Source organism: Cervus canadensis, chromosome 5 (genome assembly GCF_019320065.1).
Source record: "Cervus canadensis isolate Bull #8, Minnesota chromosome 5, ASM1932006v1, whole genome shotgun sequence".
Lineage (NCBI taxonomy): Eukaryota > Metazoa > Chordata > Mammalia > Artiodactyla > Cervidae > Cervus > Cervus canadensis.
Window position 1 is genome coordinate 15,103,514 of NC_057390.1, and position 25,937 is coordinate 15,129,450.

A 25,937-nucleotide genomic window follows, 5' to 3' on the forward strand; every position below is an offset into this window, starting at 1 on the left:
CAAAAAAAAGGGGAGAAACCATGGAGTGGCAGCTAGATGAAGGCAAATATAGACATAATAAATACAGATGAGAAGCGTTGGAAGAAGATTCTTAAGTGCAGGATGAATTTGCAGTGTGGGAGACCTCTAGAGGGGGAACAATTTGAAAATATGAGTGAAGAAGAGTCTGGTCCTGAGAACCACCCTCACCTCATCTGGGTGTTGAAGTTTAGGATACGAACAATAAGAAGATCATCCTAGTGGATGGATGGGAAGGTCTCCCTGGTGAAGGGAGAAAAGAGAAGGAGAAATCAAGTGTGCTGGCAGTCCCAGGTCTCTGAGATGCCCTCTCTGATAGATCCTGATTGGATGGGAGCCCCACCAGGGTAAAGCTTTGCAGATGGACAAAGTGGGCACTTTGGAGAGAGGAGAATTCTGTAGATGTATTTTCTTCAGTGCTTGAAAGTCCTGGTCTCCTGGAAACCAGCTTTAGCTTGTCATGTGCAGCTTAGTGTCTCGAGGGACTAGCCCCATCCCAGTCCAGCCAGCGCTGAGTGACAGTGGAAGTTGTTCCAGCCAGAAATGACCTCACATAAGGCTGACTAGCTTACATGAAGCAAACTAACAAGCAATTTAGCACTTAAAAAGGATATTAAGATACCTACTGCCTTGAAGAAGAAGGCATGATGGTGAAACTCTGTGCTTTTTCCCTTGTAAAATCAACAAGTTCCTGAAGCTACTTGATCACCCACATAGTCTGAGTGGGAATCGAGAACCTTGAGCCAGTTTCCCAGCCGTGTGGCAGTGTGGATCTTAGCACTGAGATGGCCAGAAGAAAATCACCCAGTCTTTAATAATCCTGGTAATATCCTTGTTGGCCTGAAAGCCTAGACAGCAAAGCATGAGCACACTGGGTATAAAAAGTGCTTGAGAAGGCAGGCAGGTGCGTGTGAGTGAACACCAGGGTTTGCTGAGTTGATGTCCTTAAGAATTCAGATTCCATTAAAGGGAAGTAGTTGTAGAAGTAGTTTCATGTGTGGTCTTGCTGTGGCCACTGTGTCTCAGTTGAGGGGTGAGGGTGCGTGGTTTGTTTCATCCAGGGGTTGTTTGGTCACATCTCAGTCCAGAAGGTATGTGAACATGAACTTCTTGCAGCCTGATTACTCACGCGCAGTTTAAGATAGCAGGCGGTGGTAGACACAGATTGATTATAAACACTGCCAAGAGGCTTATCCAGCGATATGAAAACAGTGGAGGAAAACCTAGAGTGAGAGGATTATGTAACTTAAATTCCCCAGTGGGTAGCCTTCCGTGCCAGAGAAAGAGGCTCTTTAATCCCAAAAGGCCCAAGATTTCATAACAAATAAACCAATCCAAGGATATTTCTGGGTGTTGAGACTGAGTTCAAGATATTGAGAAACACTGTGTGGCTCCAGAATATTCTGTGACCAAACTGTGATATTTCTAAGGAAAAATAAGACACAGGAATTTACGGTTTGCCTGAGGCAAACTACAAAGCAGCATTTTGGGAGGAGAAAAATTGCATTTGAAAAAAGCTGGTGCCTACTCAGCCTTAGGATTTATTTACCAGAAACCCAGGGCTTGCCTTGATTTTTCTTCTAAATGGGAAACTAATCTGCTGTAGAATTAATCATCATTAGAGTTGATGATACTTTTGATACAAGAATACTGTTCATGAGATGTCATATTAATAAAAGGAATTAAAGTAGAATGCTTTGTTTTCTTGTGGGTCAGTCTCCTTATAGAAAGGTCCTCTTAGCTTTGAAATAGTGGCCTTTTGGTGAATCTGTACCCACTTTGTGGAGGTAAAGACCTCAGGACCTTTTTGCGTGTGTTTTTATATGACATTTGTTAAAGAAGTTTTTGCATTGTAATTTTCTGTGATTTTAGTTGCACATTAACTTTCAGCCTTGACTTAGTATTAGCCTCTTGTGAAATTGAAATGTACCTAAGCTAAAAGCCAGCTGCCCTTTTTCTCCCTTGCTCCTCTCATGCAAAAGTAGAAGTTAATACATGGCTGAAGTAGGAGGAAAACCCTTTTCTCTAAGAGGTAACTGCAGCATGGTTGTATGAGTAATTCTTCTGGCAGGTAAGCTTTCAGTGATGAAAATTTGATCAAATATATAAATATATACTATTTAAACATTTACTTTTTGGAGCTTCTTACATTGTCTATATAGCAAGTATCCATTAAAAAAATATTTCTTATAGCCCTAACTGTGCTTCACACGTTTCTCCCAAGGTCCCTGGTGGGTCAGTCAGTAAAGAATCTGCCTGCAATGCAGGAGACCCAGGTTCGATCCCTGAGTCAGGATGATCCCCTGGAGAGGGGAATGGCTGCCTGCTTTAGTATTCTTACCTGGAGAATCCCATGGACAGAGGAGCCTGGCGAGCAACAGTCCATGGAGTCACAAACAGTTGGACACAACTGAGCAACTGTCACTCTTCACTTTTCAAGTGTCCATTAAAAAAAAAAAATTCTTGTAGCCCTATCTGTATTTCACAAGTTTCTTTCAAGGTACTGGTTTAACTAAATGAAAACATCTTAAGTGGGCAGTGGTTGGTCTTGGGAAAAACATCATAGTTACTTAAAAAAAAAATCCCTGTATCCTAGAAACAGATTTGGAAAGCTTTGCTGAAAGCAAGCAAGCAAGCTAACATCCACAGGAATGGTGAGAGGGTGTTGGTCGTGGTTCTGGTCGATGGCCACTGGGCTTCTTGTGTGGGATTGAGCCATGTCCCTTAATGACGCCCAGAACCACATGCAGTAGACAGCTGCCGCTGCTTGTTTTAACGATCACCATTTAACAGCTACAGGTGCATCTCATGATCACAGCCGCCTGCCTCAGAGCCAGCAGAAACCAGAGTGCTTCCTCCCACGTGTTCAGCTGACATTCCACAGCAGGCTGCTGAAGGGGCCTCTGCCTTGGTTTTCAGCGTTACAGAGTAGTCTTCCCCTAAACAAAACCTTTTAATTTTATCTTCTCCCTTTGTGATTCAGTTAGGTAGATATTTTCTTGCCCTGAGACTTTTTTCCCCTTTGTTTTTGTTTGACTGTAAAGATTTAATGAAAATGGAGAACTGTTTAAGTGTGGTTTGGTTTGTTTTTATAGCGTGAGAAGGAGGTGCATATATTTCTGTTAATGCTCTCCTGACCTTTTAAACTTTTTTTTTTCCATGACATTTTATTCATCCTAGAATGAATAAAAATATACATCTTATTTATTTCTTATATTCTTGAGGCCTCCCTCTTGCTGTAGCTTCCCAGTGGGTCTAGTGGACCTTCCCACCCCTTGACTTTGGTCTTGGCCTTGTGACTTGCTTTGACTGATGGAGTGTGGGTAAAATGGTAGGGAGCCAGTGAGAGGCCTGGTGTGGTTCCACTCTTTGTTAATGAGAAAGACATGTATCTGGTCTCCTTTAATGTCTACCTCTTAACTTAGGTGACCTTATCAGAAGGGCAGAAGACTTAATTTCTGAAATAATCTGGATAAGTCTGTTAGTCCAGCAGAGTAGACAATACTGTTTTAATTAGATAGGATATATGTAGTTGAACAAAACCTATTATGGGTGACTACATTTTCTTGCCAGAGTGGATTAGAAAACTGAAAGGTGTTTAAGTCACGAAAAGTGATCTGAGCTGATGAGCTGCCTTAGAAGGTATCTTGGCAGAAGAGCTTCCCCCAGCAGGGATGATATTGAGGAAATGAATCAGAATCTCTCTTAAGGTATATGTAAGTTAGAGCTAAGCAGTACACATTTGCGACAAAAGCATAACACCGCATAGAAGCAGAATCAGCCAGAGAGAAACTTTTTGTCACATTAATGTTGGGTAGAAGGAGTTCATGAGCCTTTTCTGAAAAGGACTGGGGACATGGCAGCATATAATGGGGTGCTGAAAGTCCTGTGGGTTCTCACCGTCAGTACAGTTACTGAAATATGCCTAGTCTCCATGAGTGCTGGCTGTTCTGGACCTTCTTGGGGCTTATCCCCCTTACTGCTGCGCACACAGCTTTACTGCACCATTCCATCACTTGAGATATAATGTGCACCTCTCTCAGTGTGCTTCCCTGGAGGCTCAGATGGGAAAGAATCCGCCTGCAATGCAGGAGACCCAGGTTCAGTCCCTGGGTCAGGAAGATCTCTTGGAGGAGGGAATGGCAACCCACTCCAGTATTCTTGTCTGGAGAATTCCATGGACAGAGAAGCCTGGTGTGCTACAGTCCATGGGGTTGCAAAGAGTTGGGCAATACTGAATGACACACACACACACACACACACACACACACACACACACACACACACACACACACACACACACACACACACACACACACACACACACACACACACACACACACTGCATTGTGGGCAGAGACTGTAGCTAACACATGTCCTGTTTGTATCCTTCCCTCTTAACACTGCATGTCTTGACATCTCAGAGCATCAGATGTTGCATTTGACAGAAGGAAACACAAGTCGATTTATATTTCTTCACTCTTATTTTCTAGCTCTTTTTCCTGTCCACCCCCTTACTTCTAAGAAAACTTGGGATGGGCCGGCAATGGACAAAGAAGTGGATGAGTCAGTTCCATCATTTCCTCAAGACTATTGAAACATGTAAAGAATTGTTCTGCCTGGCCTGGTTTCAGTAAGACCTGCTGTTTTACCACATTTACGTCTGAGCAGCCATTAGGATTTTTGGTTTCAGGATTCTTGCTCATATGGAATGGAGAATGTCCAGTTTACAGTTCGTTAGTGAGTGTGAGTAGGAACACTTTCCATAAGACTTCCGAAACCCCATTATACCTTTTATTCATTCATCACTGTTTTTGGTATGGGTTTTCAGGCAACCACGGTGCTTGGTGGGGAGAGTGTATAAATTCATATCAGACGCACCCTGCCATGTCTTGAACCTGGAAATACAGCAAAATTAGATGCCTTTTTAAAAAGGAGTTTTAAAAATACTCTTAGTGGAGAAAGTGATTCATAATGTTTCTTGTCAGGGATCCCAGTTTCCAAACCACACCTTAATATACCTCAGGAACATAAAAAATATATTTAAAAAACCTGCTTTTGGCATTGTAAGTTACATTCATGTCTCTGAAGGTCAGCTAATTAGGAAATTTGGACATAGGCTCATTTGTCTTCCCCAAAGACAATATGTGGATTGCATCCTTGTCTTTCTCCTTACCTATTTAGCACTTACTACTTGCCATCCACTGTACTAAGTGTTTCATATGCATTCATTCAGTGTATTACATTGTATCAGTAGCATTCATACATTATTTGACTATTTAAAGCATCACCTTACACGTTACACATGTATTTGTCAGAAACCAAAAGTATAGTGAGTTGAAAATTGCCAAAACAGATAGTGTTTACTGACAAGATTGCCACTTTAGCTCTTTGTGTAAGTTACTTTTGTTTTTGTTGTTCAGTTGCCCAGTCATGCCTGACTCTGCTACCCCATGGACTGCAGCATGCCAGGCCTCCCTGTCCATCACCATCTCCCAGAGTTTGCCCAAGTTCATGTCCATTGCACTGTGATGACATCCAGCCATCTCATCTTCTGACACCCTCTTCTCCTTCTGCCCTCAATGTTTCCCAGAATCAGGGACTTTTCCAATGAGTCAGCTATTCAAATCAGATGACCAAAATACTGGAGCTTTAGCTTCAGCATCAGTCCTTCCAATGAGTATTCAGTATTTCCTTTAAGATTGACTGCTTTGATCTCCTTGCTGTCCAAGGGACTCTCAGGAGTCTTCTCCAGCACCACAGCTTGAAGGCATCAATTCATTGGTGCTCTGCCTTCTTTAGGTCCAGCTCTCACAACCGTACATGACCACTGGGAAGACCACAGCCTTGACTATATGGACTTTTGTCGGCAGAGTGATGTCTGTGCTTTCAACACACTGTCTAGGTTTGTCATACTTTCCTACCAAGAAGCAATCGTCTTCTGATTTCATGGCTGCAGTCACCATCCGTAGTGATTTTAGAGCCAAAGAAGAAGAAATCTGTCATTGCTTCCACATTTTCCCCTTCTGTTTGCTATGAACTAATGGGCCGGATGCTATGATGTTAGTTTTTTTTTGTTTTTTTTTTTTAAATGTTTAGTTTTAAACCAGCTTTTTTACTCTCCTACTTCACCCACTTCAAGAGATTCTTTTAGTTCCTCTTTGCTTTCTGCCATTAGAGTAGTATCATCTGCATATCTGAGGTAGTTGATGTTTCTCTCATCTATCTTGATTCCAGCTTGTAACTCATCCAGCCCGGCATTTTTCATGATGTGCTCTGCGTATAAGTTAAATAAACAGGGTGACAGCAGACAGCCCTGTCATACTCCTTTCTCAATCCTGAACCAGTTGTTCCATACAGGGTTCTAACTGTTGCTTCTTGACCCGCATACAGGTTTCTCAGGAGATAATTAAAAAGGTCTGGTATTCCCATCTCTTTAAGAACTTTCCATAGTTTGTTATGATCCACATAGCCAAAAGCTTTAGCATAGTCGATGAAACAGAGGTAGGTAGGTGTTTTTTTCTGGAATCCCCTTGCTTTCTCTATGGTCCCAGCAAATGTTGGCAATTTGATCCCTGGTTCCTCTGTCTTTTCTAAACCCAACTTGGACATCCAGAAGTTCTTGGTTCACATAATGCTGAAGCCTAGCATGGAAGACTCTAAGCATGACCTTACTAGCATGGGAGATGAGGTCAATTGTCTGATGGTTTGAACATTCTTTAATACTGTCCTTGGGAATTGGGATGCAGATTGACCTTTTCCAGTCCTGGGGTCTTCCAGATTTGTTGATGTATTGAGTGCAAGACTTTGATGGCATCGTTTTTCAGAGTTTTCAGTAGCTCTAGTGGAATTCCGTCACATCTACTAGCTTTATTGACAACAGTGCTTCCTAAGGCCCACTTAACTTCACATTCCAGAATGTCTGACTCTGGGTGACTGACCACATGATTGTGGTTATCTAGTTCATTAACATCTTTTTTGTACAGTTCTTCCATGTATTCTTTCCATCTCTTCTTGATCTCTTCTGCTTCTTCTAGGTCTCTACGATTTCTGTCCTTTATTGTACCCATCTTTGGGTGAAATGTTCCCTTGATGTTTCTAATTTTCCTGAAGAGATCTCTAGTCTTTCCTTTTCTGTTTTTTCCCTCTATTTTTATGCACGGATCATTGAAGAAGGCCTTCTTGTCTCTCCTTGCTATTCTTTGCAACTCTGCATTTAGTTTGGTGTACCTTTCCCTTTCTCCCTTGCTTTTGTCCTCTCTTCTTTCCTCAGCTATTTGTAAAGCCTCCTCAGATAACTACTTTGCCTCCCTGCTTTTCATTTTCTTTGGGACGGTTTTGTTCACTGCTTCCTGTATAGTTTTACAGACCTCCATCCATAGTTCTTAAGGCACACTATTTACTAGATCTAATCCCTTGAATCTATTTGTCACCTCCACTGCATATTCATAGGGGATTTAATTTAAGTCATACCTGGCTGGCATGTTTGGATGTGAGAGTTGGACTATAAAGAAAGCTGAGCACTGAAGAACTGATGCTTTTGAATTGTGGTGTTGGAGAAGACTCTTGAGAGTCCCTTGGACAGCAAGGAGATCAAACCAGTCCATCCTAAAGGAGATCAGTCCTGGGTGTTCATTGGAAGGACTGATACTGAAGCTGAAACTCCAATACTTTGACCACCTGATGCAAAGAGCTGACTCATTTGAAAAGACCCTGATGCTGGGAAAGATTGAGGGCAGGAGGAGAAGGGGATGACAGAGAATGAGATGGCTGGATAGCATCACCGACTCAGTGGACATGGGTTTGGGTGGACTCCGGGAGTTGGTGATGGACAGGGAGGCCTGGCGTGCTGTGCTTCATGGGGTCGCAAAGAGTTGGACACAACTGAGCGACTGAACTGAACTGACTGGCTTAGTGGTTTCCCCTGATTTCTTTAGTTTAAGCCTGAATATTGCTATGAGAAGTTGATGATCTGAGCCACAGTTAGCTCCAGGTCTTGTTTTTGCTGACTGTGTACAGTTTCTCCATCTTTGACTACAAAGAATATAATCAATTTGATTTTGGTATTGACCATTTAGTAATGTCCATGTCATCTCTTGTGTTGTTGAAAAAGGGTGTTTGTTATGACTCTTGGCAGAATTCAGTTAGCCTACGGTACTTTTAGGGGAGTCCAAAGTCAAAATTTGACTATATTTAAAAATTTTTCAACTTTATTATATGTAGGACTTTAATGTTGATGACACTTTTAAGAAATTACCTGGGGATTTTTCTGGTGGGCTAGTGGTTAAGATTTCACCTTCCAATGCACAGGGAGGGGGTTGGATCCCTGTTCAGGGACCTAAGATCCCATATGCTTCTTGGTCAAAAAACCAAAAACCACAACATAAACCAGAAACAATATTGTGACAGATTCAGTAAAGACTTTACAAAAATTATTTAAATATAGAGCTCCTGTCTGTGTTTTAAAATTAACTTTCGGTTGTTACTGTGCATGGCTTTTCTCCAGTTGTGATGCATGGGGTTCTCATTGCAGAGGCTTCTCGTTGTGGAGGAGAGCGCATGCCGTAGGTGTGTGGGCTCTAGTAGCTGTGGTGTGCAAGCTTCATAGTTGTGGCGCATGGGCTTAGTTGCTTGTGGCATGTGGAATCTGCCCGGGCCAGGGATTGAACCTGTGTTCCCTGCACTGGCAGCCGGATTCTTAACCACTGGACCACCAGGGAAGTCCTGACAGGAATATTTTTTAATGAAAATAGTCCATACGCAAAATAAACCTTTCTAATCAGTGGGTTCCTACTGCTATTTGAGATCCATTTTGATACCTCTCAGACAAAGTGAAGCAGTCAGATCTTACCTGAAGATTGTGTAGAGAGCAAAGTTGATAGTAGAATTTTACTTTTTTGTAGAGTGTTAGTAAACATTATGATCATGAAAGCAAACATTTCGAGATGAAAATTTCCCATGTTTACAAGCTCTTGGGTGTCATATAACATATAATATATTATAATATATATATATTATATAACATATAATATATATTGTATAATATATAATAATATATATAATATATAATATAATATATAATATCATGGGGAAAGTGTTGCTGGTCATTTGAGTTTCCCCACTAAGAGCTGACTGCAAGTAATGATAACCTCTTGAATTTGCATATTTAACAGCTTATGAGTCATATCCATACAAACTATTTCATATGGCCTCCTCCACAACCTTGTGTGGTAGATGGGTTGAATGGCATTATTGTGCATGTCTTATTTTCTACTCTTGTTTGAAAGATTTGGAGGGTGGAGCTAGTGAGGGGTTTCACTGTGCCCTATCTTGCTGAACCTCTGTTAGTTTCTTGGTCAAATAAAAATTTTAACACTTATTCCATAAGACTGTTGTAAAATTGAGCTGAGAGGAAGGGCACGACTGAACATGACTGCCAAATACATTGTTTGTGCTCCATTCTATGTTAATTTCCCTCCTTCATCCTGTCCTTCCCTTATGTGCTCCATCTTGACTTTTCTCATTCATTCCAACCTTCCCAAGTACTTAGTGTCATGTGATTTTCACAGTACTGCTCATTAAAAGTATAGGAGAAGCATTGGGATTTTGAGGAAAGAATGGCGCTTGCACTGAACCCAGTTTCTGTCATTTCCTAACAAAACGACTTTAGTCAAATTTCTGATGAATGTCTTTGTAGTTTCCTAGTCTATGAAATGGCTGTGAGTTTGTTACTTACATGGTTGTGGTGTGTATGTGAACTTTGTAGCTTAGAAAGTGCTCAATACATTTCATGCTGACAAAGGTCCATACAGTCAAAGCTGTGGTTTTTCCAGTGTCAGTATGGATGTGAGAGTTGAACCATAAAGAAGGCTGAGTGCCAAAGAATGGATGTTTTTGAACTGTGGTGTTGGAAAAGACTCATGAGAGTCCCTTGGACTGCAAGGAGATCCAACCAGTCAATCCTAAAAGAAATGAACCCTGAATATTCATTGGAAGGACTGATGCTGGAGCTCCAGCACTTTGGCCACCTGATGTGAAAAGCCAACTCATTAGAAAAGACCCTGATGCTGGGAAAGATTGAAGGCAGGAGGAGAAGGGGGCGGCAGAGGATGAGATGGTTGGATGGCATCACCGACTCAATGCACAGAGGTTTGAGCAAGCTCCGGGAGATGGCGGACAGTGAAGCCTGGTGTGCTGCAATCCATGGGGTCGCAAAGAATCAGACGTGACTGAGCAACTGAACAACTGAACAACATGTGTCTTGAGTTCATCAATCATGCAGACAGTGCTCTGTACATTTAGAAAGGTCCATACATATTGTTTCTATGTTCTCAGATCTATGCAAAAGGAAAAGAAGAGAAGAAGAAGGTAGGTGTGTGTGTGTGTGTGTTTACATTATCTATTGCTGAGTAACAGATCATTCCAAACCTTAGTGGTTTAAAGCTACAAACATTATCTTATGGTTTCTGTGGGTTAGGAATTAAGAATCAACTTAGCTGATTGGTTCTGGCTCAAATCCTTCTCTAGGGGAAATGCAGCAGTCACCTGAAGGCTTGTCTGAGGCCGGAAGATGTGCTGTCAGGATTGCTCAATCACATGGGGATTGGCAGGAGGCTTATTTTTTGTCACACAGGCCTCTCTATAGACTCCTCGAGTATTCTCACAGCCTGGGAGCTGGCTTCCCTCAGAATGAGTGATCCAAGAAAGAGAGCAAGACAGAAGCTGCAGTGCAGTGCCTTTTATGATCTGATTTCTGAAGTCACATACTATCTCTTCTGCTTTAATCTGTTCATTAGACATGAGTTGCTCAGACCAATCCAGGCTCAAGGGGAGAGGAGTTGGACATCATCTTTTGAAGAAAGACATAAAAAAATTTGCAGACACATTTTAAAACCATCCATGTTCAACGGGAGAGGCATTATCTTGAGGAGAGTCAAAAGGGAAAAGTTGAAAATGAGTAACCTAAAAAGAATTAGCTGACAGCTGAAAAACTTATGATGTGTAGTTACACATCAGTAATTCATTTTTTATTGGCAACTAATCAGTTTTCAATTTTATTTATCACATGATACTAGAGCATAGTTAGATATAATATGAAGACTTTGAGAAAAGGGATATTTAGGCTGAAATCTTGCCTAATGATGAGATATATTGAATTTGGCAGTAATCCGTTGGGGAGAGTAGCTGGGGCCATTTGATGGAGTCATTTAAAAACTGAGCCAGAGAAATTTGTGCTGGGGAAAGAAGAAATGACAGAATTGGTGTTCTGCAAGCTTGAATATCCCTGATTCTATAGTTCTAAATTACTTGAGAGATTTTAAAAATGCCAGTTTTCTTCTATATAACTAATTTTTTCAATAGTTTTTTTCTTTCAGTTGAATCCATCAAATTTTGGAGGAGTTTTGATAGTTAACAAAAATATTCATATGTTCAACTTCCTTAGTACTTCTCAAATGGCTTTCTAATATATAATATTTATTTGCAGTGGGTTCTCATTACCTACATAAAAGCGTTGAGATCTATCAGAGGCACATCAAGGTGTCTACTCCTGGCCTGGCAACTCCAGTGATTCAGAACGCCTGTCCAGGGTACAATAGGTTTTGACTTCCTTCTCTGCCTTGTCCTTTGACTTTTTCTTTCAAACAAATTTCGCTTTTGTAAAGTGTAGCGGGTCGTTTTCTTCTTTTGTGTCTGCCTTTAATATAAGAGGGAAGTTTCCAAGTGCCCTTATGGAACTAAGAGAACCTTGATGGCATTTAACTCCGCTAATGTCTTGTGACTTCCAGGTATTAGTTACTTGAGTAAAAGTCACTTCTCTGCCCTTTCCATTGTCTTTCTTCCCCTGTCTTCCCAGCCTGAGTTCATTTCCTTCCCCTGCATTCTTTCCCCTGTCACTCCCCTCTTGCCACGTACTCTTTCCCGTTCCCAAAAAGGGAGAATCACCAGGTGGGACATATGTTAAAAATAGCAAAGGAGGATGAGAATACAAACTGTTTTCTTTGGCTTGATTGTGGCCAAGGGAAGGTTGGAGGAGAGAAACATACATAAATAGAAGCATGTGCAAAGAGCCAAGAAAAAGTCGAAGGTTGGAATGTTTGGTCCTGCCTAGTTTGGTGAGAATCATGCATGGGAGTGAAAGAATGAAGATTGGACAGAAAGGAGCAAAGCTTTTCTGGGGGCGCGGAGGGGAGAGGAAGCTGCGTGAGAAGGAAGCAGGTGTGTGAGTGAGGATGGTGGGATGGTCCTGCTTGCCTGATGTCTTGGCTATATGTGGTTGGTGAAGTTGAGGTAGATCAAATGTGGATGGGAAGGAGTCTTCATTTCCTTTGAGGGAGTTTGATTTTGTTGGGAATATATATATATTTTTTAACAATTGCATAGACTATGTGGAATCCTAATTCTCCAAGTAGATAGTAGAGACCATTGGAGATTCTCATGAGGAATGGCCCCCACTTGATCAGGCTTGTGAACAAGCCGTGAAATTTGTTCCTTGGTAAACATGAAGCCCAGCAGATATGTATCCTTTTAGTCAGACTTGGTTCTCATGTGCAAAACAAGCAGATGTTATTTATGGAAATGGTGAGTGATAGACCGATAACAAATGCCCTCATTGACTTCTCTTTGGAAAAACAACAAATGTGGGGATAAATAAAAGCTGATTCTGTTCTAAAATTAAGGGACAGAAAATTTGAATCATGTAAAGCGTGTCTAGCCCCCTCCTTCTGTAAGGAGCCCACACAAACTAGCCAGATCGAATGAGTGCTAGGGATGGAAGACAGGTAAGTGTTTACTGCCCTGCAGCTTGTTCTTTTGATTCAGGAACAGTGGAAAAAGTCCTCTTAAGCCTCTTCCACTGCCCTGGTCAGTGTGGAATCTAGAGAGTTGTGCTGCTGTGAAGGCTGACGTAGGCTGTTTGAGAGAAGTGGAGACTTTTCACATGAAAAAGTGCATCTTTTCAATGGTATTTATCCCTCAGGAGATAAACTCTTGAACATCTTGAACCACAATGCCAAAGAACTAAAAATCCCTAGGCAAACTCATGTAACCCTCACTAAGGATGGTTGCCATGATTGTCAGGATTCTAGATCCAGGCAGAGAATTGCACCCTCAATTCAGGATTGAGAAAGTGGGTCTACTGTGCTCCTCCCAGTATTCTTGGTACTTTTAAAGTTATGAACTTAAGTCTTGTGTTTCTTCAACTCTGCAGTCACCATATCTCAAAAACCACAGTTCATTCTGGAGGGGCTGGTTCTCTGGTATTAAGGATTAGGAGCAGAGGAGAGATTCCCACATGTTCTAGATAGGGTTTTTCAAGTCTTGTTGAAGAAAGCACCATGGAGCGATGGCCTGCTGCAGTTATAGGACCCCAGAAATGAGGAGGGTACCCCAAGAAGGATGGCTGGTCAGTTGCTTGCATCCCCTCAGGGTCTACAGTGTTAAAGAAGCATATTTTACTGAAAAGATCAGAAAATGAAAATATCAGAGAGCCATTGGTTTGTTTTACTAGTTCTCTACTTTAATTACCAACTATATTTTCTTTTCCCAAATATGCTTGGTAAGAGTCTGCTGGGTAAGTAAACTATTTGTTGGGTAAAAGTGAGCCTCTTTGACTATAAAATATATTATACCTTCAAACATACTGGATTTTGTTCCAGGGATGAAAATAGGACCTTTTATTGTATTTCTAGAGAAGAGAACCTAGGTTTGTTATTTAAGAAGGGAGAACTCCAAGGAGAAAAAGGGAAGCTTATTAAAACAATCCCGAAGACTCAAGGTGCGCCTTTTAAATTCTTGCTGGGGATAGTGGAGACTGGCTGGCAAGGCAAGATTGAAGTTGAGAAAATGTACAATTCTAAGTGAAAGTTTTGGTCCTTAAATCTCAAGTCAAGCTAAAACAAAGCTTAAATGAGTGAAATGGGGAATGAGACCCAACTCCTAAAATAAATGGAAATTTGGGATGAAATCTACCATCTTTATTGCTGGGCCTCTGCTTAGTTCCTCTGCCAGTCTGCCTGAACTTCGAACCAAAGTGTATTTCTCTTTCTGGGTGGATTTTATGGCTTAATGGCAATTCACATCAGTCTTGAAGAATCTGAGTAGAAGTGTTTTTAATTTCCTAGTTGTTCTTAGCCTAACAAAGAGAATGAATGCTAAGTAAATCAGAAATATATTAAAAAACTAAACTCCTTAGACATCATCTTAAATTTTATTTATAAAATTAGTGGAAATTTCCATTATGTGTCATTTTGGTTTTTGCATAATATGTTGTGAAATTTTGGGAGCAAGTAATTGTCTGTTTTTCTTTTGAAAAAGTTCTTGAGAAATTTCTATTTCCTGTTTGTTCAGTTATTCGGTCATTGGCATGTTTAATTGAAATTTTTTACTTTATGTCATTGACCATTTTTTGGTAACATTTTAATGATTTTGGGAAAAAAATTTTTGTAATTATTGCAGGGTTTCCTGAGCAACAACTGTGCTTTCCCTTAATCTGAAACTTTTATGACTAAAATATTTTTCTCTGACAAATATAGCATTAAATAAATGTTTTGAGGCTAAAGGTTTCATAGAAGTTTCTTTATTTTTTAAAAAAAATTACTGACAATTATCCCTTAGATAAATATTATTTCCTTAGTTCTCTGTCAGTGAAGTTTATTCATTCGATATTTCTTGAGCATTTGCTATGAAACACATGTTCAGTATTTAGTAGTGACCAGACACATTCCCGCCCTCATGGAGTCTGTGTTTTTAATGACAGTAGTGAAATACCAAATCTATAAAGTGTCTTTAGAATAAATAGGAAATGGAAAATGGGGCACAGAAAGAATCAGTAATGTGCAGTTTTATGCCAGGTAGTTGGGACAAATCTTCTGGTCATGTGATGTTCTGGAGCAGTCTTGAAGGGGAGGAAGACACTATGTATCTCTGGGGAAGCATATTCTAGACAGAGGGAATAAGAAGTTCCCTGAGACAGGAATATGCACAGTATTTGAAGGAGGCACGGAGGCCAGAATGAGTGGATTGGGAACAGGGGTGAGAGACATGGTCGGGGTGTGGGGGCGCTCACAGCTTGTGGAGAGCCCACTAGGCCCTTGGGAGGTCTTTTGACTTGTATTCTGAATGAGATGGGAGGTCACTGAAGGGAAGAGTGCCGTGATCTGATTGCCGTACATTTAAGGATGCTCTGAATGCTGTGGGGGTAAAAGCTGTAGGAAGGCAGAGCTGGAAGCAGGAAGTCAAGCTGGGAGACATGAAATAATCCAGACAGAAGATGGTAGTGAATTGCACCAAAGTGTTTGCCATGAAGGTGGTGAGATATCATCCCCCCGGACATAGAGCTACCAGGACTTGCATGTTGTATTGCATCTCACATAACGAAAAAGGATCAAGAATAGATTTGCCATTTGCAGAGATAGGGGAAGACTTGAAGAGGAACAGATTAGATTGTGGGTACAGGAAAGAACCAGAGCTTAATTTTGAATGTTTGCTTGGGATGACCACTAGACTTTAGACACCTACCTGGCAGAGTCCCGGAGGTAGCGGTACAGTTGGGTACTTGCATATACACATAAACACACACATCTCCAGTGCCTGTATGCACATATGCAAGATTGAGGGGTCCAGGCTAGAGCTAAACATTCTCTATCCAGAAATCTGCATAAGGCATCTAAATCCATGAGGTAGGATGATAGCATCTGGCAAGTCCATATAAAAAGGAAAGGACTACAGAGATTGAGCTCTGGAGCCTTCCCCTGAACAGAATCAGCGAGGTAGGAGAGAACCATAAGAGGATAGGATAACCTAGAAGCCAAGTTAAGAAAGTGTATCATGAACCAGAGTGGTTCTGTGTCAAACAGGCTGGAAGTTTGACTCATAAGGAGCCAGAGGATTTACCGTTGGATTTGGAGGCCAGTGGCGACCTTCACTGGAGCAGCTTTGAAGTGTTGAAAGCAAGAGCTCGGCTCTGGCAGGTTCAAGAGAGAATGGGAGGGGAGGTGGTGGAGGCAACCAGCAGAGCCTCTCTTCAGGGGGCTTTGGCTGTAAGGAGAGCTGGGAAATAGAGTGGTACCTGCAGGGGAGTAGAATGGGGATGTTGAGAGCAGAGGTGTTCTTGACAGATGGGATGTGGTACGGCAGGTGTGCCTGCTAACAGGAACAAACAGGGAGGAAGTCTTTGGGCAAGAGGGGAAGGGGATCCATTGCTTTAATGGTGAGTTGGTCTTAGGGAGGACCACCTCCTTTATTGGGAGAAAGGCAGGATAACTGTCGATCCAGGTAAGTTGGTAGCTTAGCTTTGTAGCTTCTCCTTTTTCCATGAGATAATAAATGAAGTCACACTTGAGCACAGCTAGTTAATTAGCTGCAGCATTTCTGCCCAACGAATATTTTGGGGGCTGTATGTACATTTTTAAACATGGCATATGTTTAGTACCTGCTTTATGAGAAATAAGCCATTCTTCAAGAAACTCAGAATATATCCAGAAATGTAGTCTTAAATGATTTAATATACTTGTTTCCTTTGCCTCTTTATATATCTATCTTCTTACATGTATAAAAATGTAAGGAAATCATAGAGGCCTCTGTAAGAGGTGAGGAACTGATAGAGTTTCCTTCAGTGAATATTAAGGGAGCATTGAAAGGAGGGAGCACAGATGTTTTAGTTTATATCACCAGCGTAGCAACTATATCTCCGTACCTCTTCATTCAGTTAGTTCTCTGTGGAAGAGCTCCAAGAGATGGTGCTGGCCTGTAACCCTAGATTCTCATCTGAGAAAGTGCCCACAGCAGAACTAGTTACCTCTGTTTCCCTCTTGAAGAATTTTCCATGACTGGGGCAACCTGATGAAGTAATGGATTTGATACTGATTTCTGTTTACATAGCACCTTTCTTGAGAACAGAGGACTCTATTGGCATTATTTTAATAGTCCAGGAGGAGTTAAGCAAGGCCAGAGAGCTGAACAATCAAGTCCTGTTATTCTAAGCATTATTTAATGTGTTTATGATTTGTCCTTCAAAGAATCCTCGGCCTGGGGGCAGGCAGTGGGTTGCAAAGCTGGAGAATGAGCTGTTCACTTTGTTTCTCTCCCACGTGACCTGGGTATTGAATCGGCTCCTCAGTCTCTTTAAATAGGCCCCAGTCCCCCAGGCAGGATGGTGCCTTTTACCCACAGAGACGAGGCTTCTCCTTCCCAGGATGTTGCCGGTGCTGGTTGGCCCCTCTTGTTGACGTTGGATGAGTGCTGAGTCACAGCATTCTGGTTGGATGCGAGCAGAGACTTTGTTCATGACCTATGATGTGAGTCTTGAACTTGTTATATTTATTTCTTTGGCTGCCTTTGCTTTTGGTCACATCCTAGTTTCATGACTGAAAGATGGCAGCTGTGCTTTTTTCTAGACTAAAGTCCATTTGTCAAGGACAGTGTTCGCATTTTTAAGTTTTGCTCTGTTGTTAGGATTGGGAAGCAGAAATGAAAGGTTTTTGTATTGGGGAGGGTATCGGCCTCGCTTCCACCCCATCTGTCTTTCAGTCTGAATGTCTGTGGTGTGTTTTAACCCATGTGCCAGCACCTCCTCTTGGTGGTGTGAATGCACCCAGGGTCTGGCAGAAGCTGTAAACGGGATGTGGACTCTCAAGTGTCTTAACTGACTGACTCGAAGGCTCAGTGGAGGCGCTGTGTTGCTTCGGGCAATCTGTTTGTAGCCAAGGACTCTAAAACCCAAAGTTTGAAAGCGCCTGGTAAAGATTTCTGGGACTGATTTACCTACGAGGATCTACAAATTACATGTTTTTGTTAGAGGGACTGAGCATGAAAGCTGTGCCAACAGTTGCCCTATTAACTTCTGACTGGGCTGACTTCGGCTTCAGAGAGTTGAAATACTTCAGTCAGCCAATGGGTGCAGCTAGGGATGATCTTCCACTGATCTGAACCGTGGGCTTCGCTTTCATCACTGGTAAACCCAGTGGTGGACCAGAGAGACCTGTGAGCCCCTGATCTTTGTGGGGTTGTTTAGTCTTTGAGTCACTTTGTTTATTCCACATTTATTGGGTTACCTACTTTATTCCCTTGTGGCTCAGCTGGTAAAGAATCTGCCTGCAATGCGGGAGACGTGGGTTCTATCCCTGGGCTGGGAAGATTCCCCTGGAGAAGGGAAAGGCTACCCACTCCAGTATTCTGGCCTGCAGAATTCCATGGACTTATAGTCCATGGGGTCGCAAAGAGTTGGAGACAACCGAGTGACTTTCACTTTCCCTTTCACAGGGCCCTTGGGTATTAATTTATTCAAGGCATTTGAGGGAGATGACTCTTAAAGACCAAATGAATTTCCCACTGAACTCTTGAGAGATGAGTAAATTCAGCTCATCACATGCCAAGAATTTCAAACTCAGTACTGTATCATAGCTGTATGTACTATAAAACTTACTCTTCACATAATACCCTAGATATGATGAAATGATTTTAAAGGAGTGGAAATGATTTGGAAAGAGTGAACATAGGTAAGACTATTTTCTAATGCATTTAATGTCTACACAGATCCTCTCAGAGCTCTGGATGACAAAATGTCAAACAGTTGAGTTTTTCAGTATTGATTTTGAGATTGATGTGGAAAACTAAAACTAATTATAATGAAGAAATATTATAAATGCTTTCTGTAGACACAGGGGGATCCACTGAGAATACAAATGTCTGTTTTAGAATTAGATTACACTATAACAGAATGCTTATGAAACACAAGGGGGGAAATAGAAAATATATCTTCTGCTTCCAAGAAGTTGAGTGTTAAAAACTCAGAATTAAGGCATGTGAAACTGTCTCTGTCTTTTGAAAATCCAGATAATTCTAGGCCAAAAAGAATTTTTTTGGCAAAGAAACATACTAAAAACAATAGGCCTAGAGAATCTCAAGTGCCTATAAAGTGACTACTGTAGCTGGAAGGTAAAATGGGAATAATGATGAAGGGCTTGCTTTCTTTGGATGTCTCAGTTCACCTAAGTGAGCATAATTTAGGTAACGGTGTGGGCATCTGCATGGCAGCTGCTGGTACTACGAGTTAATGCCAGAGAAGACAAAATATTTGGCACAACATTTCCATCTTCATTATTGTACTAGGAGCCAGAAAAAATAGAAGTTTATATTCTTTTGAAGTGGGACGATGTTGTCTCTTTTTTTCCCCCTGGGCTTCACACACTTAGACACACAAAGTATTCTCAAGATATTTGTAAGTGTGGTCTGACAACGTAAGCTGATTTTTTTCCCTTCTACTGTAAAAAAAAAAAAAAAAAAATCAAACTAGGTGAGTTTTGTCTGTTTTAGAATCAGCATTCCATTGTAGTTTTTAAAATGTATGAGATGGCTCAGATGGTAAAGAATCCTGCGTTTGATCCCTGAGTTGGGAAGATCCCCTGAAGAAGGGCATGGCAACACATATTCTTGCCTGGAGAATTGCATGGACAGAGGAGCCTGGTGGGCTACAGTCCATGGGGTCGCAAAGAGTTGACACGACTGAGAGACTAATACACTTTCACTTTCATCGTCCACCCAAAATTTTAAATGTCCTGAAAGCATGTAAAGCACTAGTTTGAAAACTGTTTCTTTAAATAAAGTTTTATTGGAACATAGCCGCACTCATTCATTGACATATGGTTTTTTGCAGTCTGCTTTCCTGCTGCCGCAGCAGAGTTGATTGCTTGCAGCAGAGTCCTGTAGGTCTACGGCTCTAAAATATTCACTGTGTAGCTCTTTGTAGAAAAAGTTTCTGGGTGCCTTCTTGGAAGGGGCTGGAAGACCTGGTAGGCCACTAAGATACCCCCACACCCCAGAGTATGTATCCTGATCTTCTGTGTTAGAACCACTGGTGAATGAGAAACAGTCTTAGGAAAACATTTGAAAAGAATTGAGGGTATTTCTGCTCCAGAAGAATCGTTTTCTTTTCAGTGAGAGGGCCAACCCAAGCGGATCTTCTCAGATCCCTTGTAACGTCAGCCTTCTTGGCTTCTGTTGTAATATCTTTGACGAGTTGAAGGGCTGCCATGTGGAAGAGGCATTAGATTGTGAGGGGAGGTGAACTAGAATTAATGAGTATAGCCGACTGTGAGGACATAACTTCAGCTTAAGAATAGCATTTGTGAGAAACAGCTCATGACTAGAATGTGCCATCTTAGTGGGTAATGAGCTCCCTGTTCCTACAGATGTTCAAATAAAAGAAGTCAGAATGTATTTGAAGCCCCATTCCTACCTTGAAATTCTGATGACTCCTTTGGTGTAATGTTTTTGTTTCCAAGCTCAGATTTGACCACATTTTGTTGAGGGCCTATAGAGGCTTCTTTGGTGATTGTCTGAAAATACAATCCTGGTCAAAGCAAAGCAGTGTAAAGGGGGAAGAATCTCTTCTGTTGGGCAGGGGATGGCAGAAGATAGGCTGACCCAAAGGCAGGCTTTTCCTATGACCACAGCAGTAACACAGTGACACCAGGAAGCGCACTGCTTCCACCCAGCCTTAAAGCTTCAGAGAAGAATCATCTCTCTTCCACTCTCTTGAGCTGCTGCTACCATCTTTGTTTTCTGCCTAGGCCCCTGAGAAGTGGAAGAACCTGGCTGGGGGCATTTCACAAATGTGGATATCCAAATAGGGCTTCTGCATTGTGCCTTGCCAGAGTTTTATACTGGGGCTTGGCTGCAAGTGGCAGTTCTGGATGAAGTTGTCTCTTCTCTGTGAGGCTCTGTTGTTACCACGCAAAAGCAGCCGTAAACAATACGGAAATGCATGAGTGGCTGTGTTCCAATAAAACTTTATTTACAAAAGCAGACAGTGGGCCAGATTTGATCCCAGGGCCATAGCTTGCTGGCCCCTGATAAACAGGACAAGTTAAAACTGGCTGGAAAATATCAGTGCTAATTCTCTCAAATTTTGGAGAAAAGGTGAGATGACAGGTCCAAGGTCACAGCATGGTAGAGCCAGGATTTCCACCCAGAATCTGACTTGAAGATGACTGCCAATTCTACGATGTTGTGCTGCCTCTGCCGTATAACAGGTGGTAGCACCTGGGTTTTATTTTTTTAAAGGGCTGTATGAGTGAAAGAAATACTTGCTTTAGGTGACGTGTGAAGAGCCACAGTGAGAGCTCCGGGATGGCATTTTAACAGAGACGAACCTTTTAGCCCCAGGGACTTGGCCTCCCCTTTTTTTTTTTAGATGGATCTTGTTCACAGTAAAACGAAACATAGGTTGAAAAATTTTATATGGAGAAAGAGTGCCCCAGAGTTGTCAAAAAGCACTGGGCTCCCGCAGCTGCGTCACAGGATTTGATCACTTCAGCTGGGAGTGCCAGGAGATTTGAGACAGATGTTTTCAGACATGCCGCATGCCTAAAACATTTCCAGGGGTCGGGCTGCAAATAGTGACTTAATAAGTGGAGGAACAGGGAAAGTATGCAAGCCGAGGACACAGGAGTTTATTCAGCACTAGGTGCACGGCCAACCTCTGTGCGTTACATCTGCCTGTCAGGGCTGGCTCTTTCATCTGTCGTGCCCTCCGTACTGCTCTTTGTCTGCCCGTGAATAAAGTGCAGCATTGTGGTTAGTAATCCCACTCCAGTGACTCGACTTCAAATGTGGTTTTGGAGTGCATCCCAGAGTTCTGTTTGCTAAGCTTCCTACTCCTGTTTCAGAGACACCACTGGATACAGAGCAGCGAGCACTGAAGGCTTCCCTCTTTCCTTAAACCTGCCGGGTTGTGGGCTCTCTCTTTCCCCCTCTCCCTCCTTTCCTTTCTCTTTTTCCTTTTTTTTTTTTTTTAAACCTTCCAAGGCAAGTTCATGGATACTAAGCTGATGTGTTTGTTGTTCTTTTTCTCTCTGCCTCCGCTCCTAGTGAGTAACCACACTGGCCGCATCAAGGTGGTCTTTACTCCGAGCATCTGTAAAGTGACCTGCACCAAGGGCAGCTGTCAGAACAGCTGTGAGAAGGGGAACACCACCACTCTCATTAGTGAGAATGGTCACGCTGCCGACACCCTGACAGCCACGAACTTCCGAGTGGGTGAGTTCCTCCACGGTCCCTAACTGTCCTGACCGACCAGCGTTTGATGAGCTCGTAGCATTTAGACACCCCCTCCATTCACACCGCTCTCTGCTTGAATGGGTTTCTGTCTACCAGTACGAATATGCTGCCTTCATGAGATCTTTTAAATTACTTTCGGTATCATTTTTAACTTGGTTTTTGGTTTCTGAGAGAGATGGCTAGGAGAGTCTTACCCTTGGTTACTTATCATGGACACAGCCTGTGGTGATGGGGAGGTATTGGGGGACAGGAGGAAAGAGGCTTTAAGTTAAGACCCCAGTGTACAGCTTGCATTGATCCATTTCAAATTTTATCTGCTCGGTGATAAGTCAAATTTATGTTAGATTTGACTCATGTGAGAAAATTTGGATGGTGGTGATGAAACTTTCATAAACAGCCAGGTTCTAAAAAATTCCTTAAAATTGTCAAATATGTGTATTTCAGTTGTAGAAGGGGATACAGACTTGCATCTTTTGCCACGTTTCTGCTGCGTATCAAAAGGCAGAATTATAAGTTTGATGTATGACATGGATTTGGGGGAAGATGTGCTCCTGGATTACTGTCAGCACTTAAAACCTTTTAATCTTTCATAATCTAAATATGAACTATGGTAGTTACTGCAGAAAGACTTTTCCTTTTACATTCTTGTTTCTTTTTACTAGTTTGTAAATGGAGAAAGTATTGCGGTCCACTGAATGCTGTCACACTGCCATGTTGTCATTCAATACGGTATTTTTGTCACGGAAAAATGTCTTTTATTATTTTTTGACCAATTATGGTTTGCCATGTGTACTCAAATAATCACAGACACCCACGTTACTTTATGAGTTACTCACAAGAATAACCCAAATGTCAGACAGATAATAACACTGGCTAGATCTGGTCTTTTTATGGAATATTGCTGTTTAGTCTTGGGAGCATGTGTCTAGTGGGTGGGGGGCGGGTGGTGTCTATTTCAAACTGATTTCCATCAAGACAAAATACAAGGAGGCAGTTTAAGTCCTCATTAGCTCTTTGATTATCCTGCTGCTTTATTGTGACTTGGGTTTCTTTGGAGGTTGAAGCACTGTTCTTGATAAGTCTATACTTGGAAAAAACATGTGCCCATAGATACTATTTAAAGGGGTATTGTTAATTTCCTGGTGATGATAGGGGTACTTCGGACATATTTTTAAGAAAAATTTAGCTGTTAGGTGCCAAATGGCATATCATGCTTTAGCAGGGCAGGGAGCTAAGTCTAATGGGAAGTGTGTTTAAACTGATGATCGGGGAAACTGGATTTTGATCCTGGTGCTGCTGCTAACTGGCTAATACATGGGATGTGGCAGTTAATATTTCTGGACCTTAGTTTTTCCCATCCATAAAATAAATGGTTTATATTTAGTGGCTTCTAAAATTCAGTCCCATTTCTAAAACCTTAGGACTTTTTCTTTATCAGTAATAAGCGAAACTGTTTTTTGGCTTTTTTGGAGGGCTATAGACAAAGAAGGGAAAAAGAAGTTCCCAATTAGGTTATTATGAGCTAAATGGCTTTTTTTCCGTTTTTACGTTCCTTGATTGCCTTCCTTATTCTCATTGCTTTTCTTCCTTCTCCATCATCGATAACGCCTGCTTCGCTTCCTTTTGTCTCTTTTCATAAACCTTCACAGTAGAAATGACAGAGTAATTGGGCGGGTGGTAATTTTTTGGCTTATGGTGTATTCACTTCGAAACTAAATATTTGAGGGCTTTGAGAAGCAGAGGAAGTCTACTTGTTAAAACATGCTGCACTTTCCTCTCTGGCATTTAAGCAGATGTTTAGGGACAGGATGCACACAGCCTGTTCAAAATACAAAACGGAGCACAGCTATTTACTGAAAAATCTCAGAGCCAGGCTCAACTCTGCCGCAAGGGGACTGACAAGGTAGTTTGATGTTAAGAAGTAATAATAAAAGGGAGAGGGCAGAGGAATGAATAGTTTCACATCGGAAATCATGGGAAATGTTTCATTTATACCCTGAGCTGTTTCTCGTCTCTACTTTAATTCCCGTACAGGGTGATTTGACAGACAAGTTTTAAAAATTATTTTGTTGAAGATGGTAATTTTGTAGAATTTGGAGATTATGATTCTCTAGCAATAGAGAATTTCAGAAATTCATTTTTAGGCATCTAAGATATCTTCTTGAGATTTACTAGTTTAAGATGATTTTATTCCTTGCAGAAAGTGGTTTTCTAATTTGTTTTCCTCACTCTATGTATGTACTCTCTCTCTATGTATATATATGTACAGGGTGTTAAATCTTTTAACAAATCAGATGTGTTACATGGAAAATAGTGGTTTGAGGAAAATTCAAAATGTAATTTGTCAGCTACTTTTTGGCCTGTGATATTTAAGGCTACTGAAATGTGGGGACTGGCAAACTTTTAAGGGGCCAGAGAGTAAATATTTTAGACTTTGCAGCCCACCCCGTGTGTGTCGCACTCTGTCCTGTGTGGTATGGTGACAACAGCCATAGATGGCAGGTATGGGAATGGGTGTGGCTGCATTATAAAGCCGTCGATGGGCTGAATTTGACTCCAGTGCCAGCATTTGCTGACTCCTGCCCCCAAGGAGCCAAAAAAATAATCCAGGGAAAACAATATCGATTTTGTAGTCAAGGCACCTTAATTAAATAATCCATTTTGATGATCAGAATAGCAGAAATAAGTTTTAACATTTCCATGGTGACGTCCAGGTAGAATAGACGTTAGTGTCGCCATATTTTTGGACAAGGAAGCTGAGGCACACGGGCTTCCCTTCATTACGCAGGTCAGTCAGCTGGGGCTCAAGCCCAGCTCTCCTCATGTCTGCTTTACCTCCCTGGAGTCTGACTGTGATGTGTAGGAGGGATAAAGTGAAGGAAGAACCTGAGGGAGCTGGGTTTTCTGAGAAGGCTGGACGTTACCACAGAGAGTAAGCAGCTGGTGTTTAAGAGCCGCGGGTCTGCACACTGGCTTCTTCGTGTCCATGGGTGGTGCTCATCTGGCTCTCGGTCCTCTCCTGGTCCAGGTCACTCGTCCGCACAATGCAGGGGATAGTGGGTAGGTTGAGGGTTATAGCAGGCACAGGGGTGACATTGGTTCCTTTTTTTTTTTGAAATGCACCTTGTGGCATGTGGAATCTTAGTTCCCACCAGGGATCGAACCCACAACCCCTGCAATCAAAGTGCAGAGTCTTAACCATTTGACCGCCAGGGCAGTCCCCTCCTTCTTTGGTTCTTGGTGCTGCTTCTGTGTTGTCTTTCTGGTCTGTGGTGACTGTGAGTCTGCGCTGTTCAGATGTGAGAGGCAGGTGCTTTTCTCGTGACCATTAAGCATCTAGTCTCTTTTCCTGGTAATTCAGTGGGAGAAATAACTATAACTTCTACTTAATTCGACTCTGAAAGTGAAGCCCGAATGAAGACGATGTCCACAAGAAATACTCTGAGATTCTAGGATAAACTCTATTTTGTGAATGTGATGTTGACATGATGTAACAGAATACTTGCATTAAGTGGAATCCTCTGTGAAGCAAACTCTAAATATGACTTTTTTTTTTTGGGTGGCATTCTGACTTGTGCCTCCTTGCACTTTCCTGCCTTTACCTCTCTCTCTCTCTCTCTTTTTTTTTTTTTTAAATATATTTATTTATTTTATTTATTTATTTGGCTGTTCCCGGCCTTAGCTGCAGCATGTGGGATCAAGTTCCCTGACCAGGGATTGAACCCTGGCCCCCTGCATTGGGAGCACAGAGTCTTAGCCACTGGACTACCAGGGAAGTCCCTCTCTCTCTCTTTTTTAATAAAAACAATCCCACAGCATTTTTTGTCCTCTGGTAATAACATGCTGTTGCTGCTGAGTTGCTT

General features: G+C 41.8%; 1 protein-coding gene across 14 annotated transcripts in view; it reads left to right on the forward strand.

Annotated features, from left to right (window-relative positions):
- The window catches only part of LTBP1 (latent transforming growth factor beta binding protein 1), a 443,172-nt gene that overhangs the window by 157,183 nt on the left and 260,052 nt on the right, over window positions 1–25,937 (forward strand). For 6 of the 14 annotated variants that reach the window (XM_043468289.1, XM_043468293.1, XM_043468292.1 and 3 more), the window contains exon 5: window positions 21,886–22,053. The exons of 1 other annotated variant lie outside the window; for it this stretch is intronic. In XM_043468289.1, coding sequence (XP_043324224.1) covers window positions 21,886–22,053 — 168 coding nt within the window. Of the gene's footprint in view, window positions 1–21,671; window positions 22,054–25,937 lie in introns of those variants that run through there. 7 more of the 14 variants (XM_043468296.1, XM_043468297.1, XM_043468302.1 and 4 more) reach the window with 2 other exon arrangements.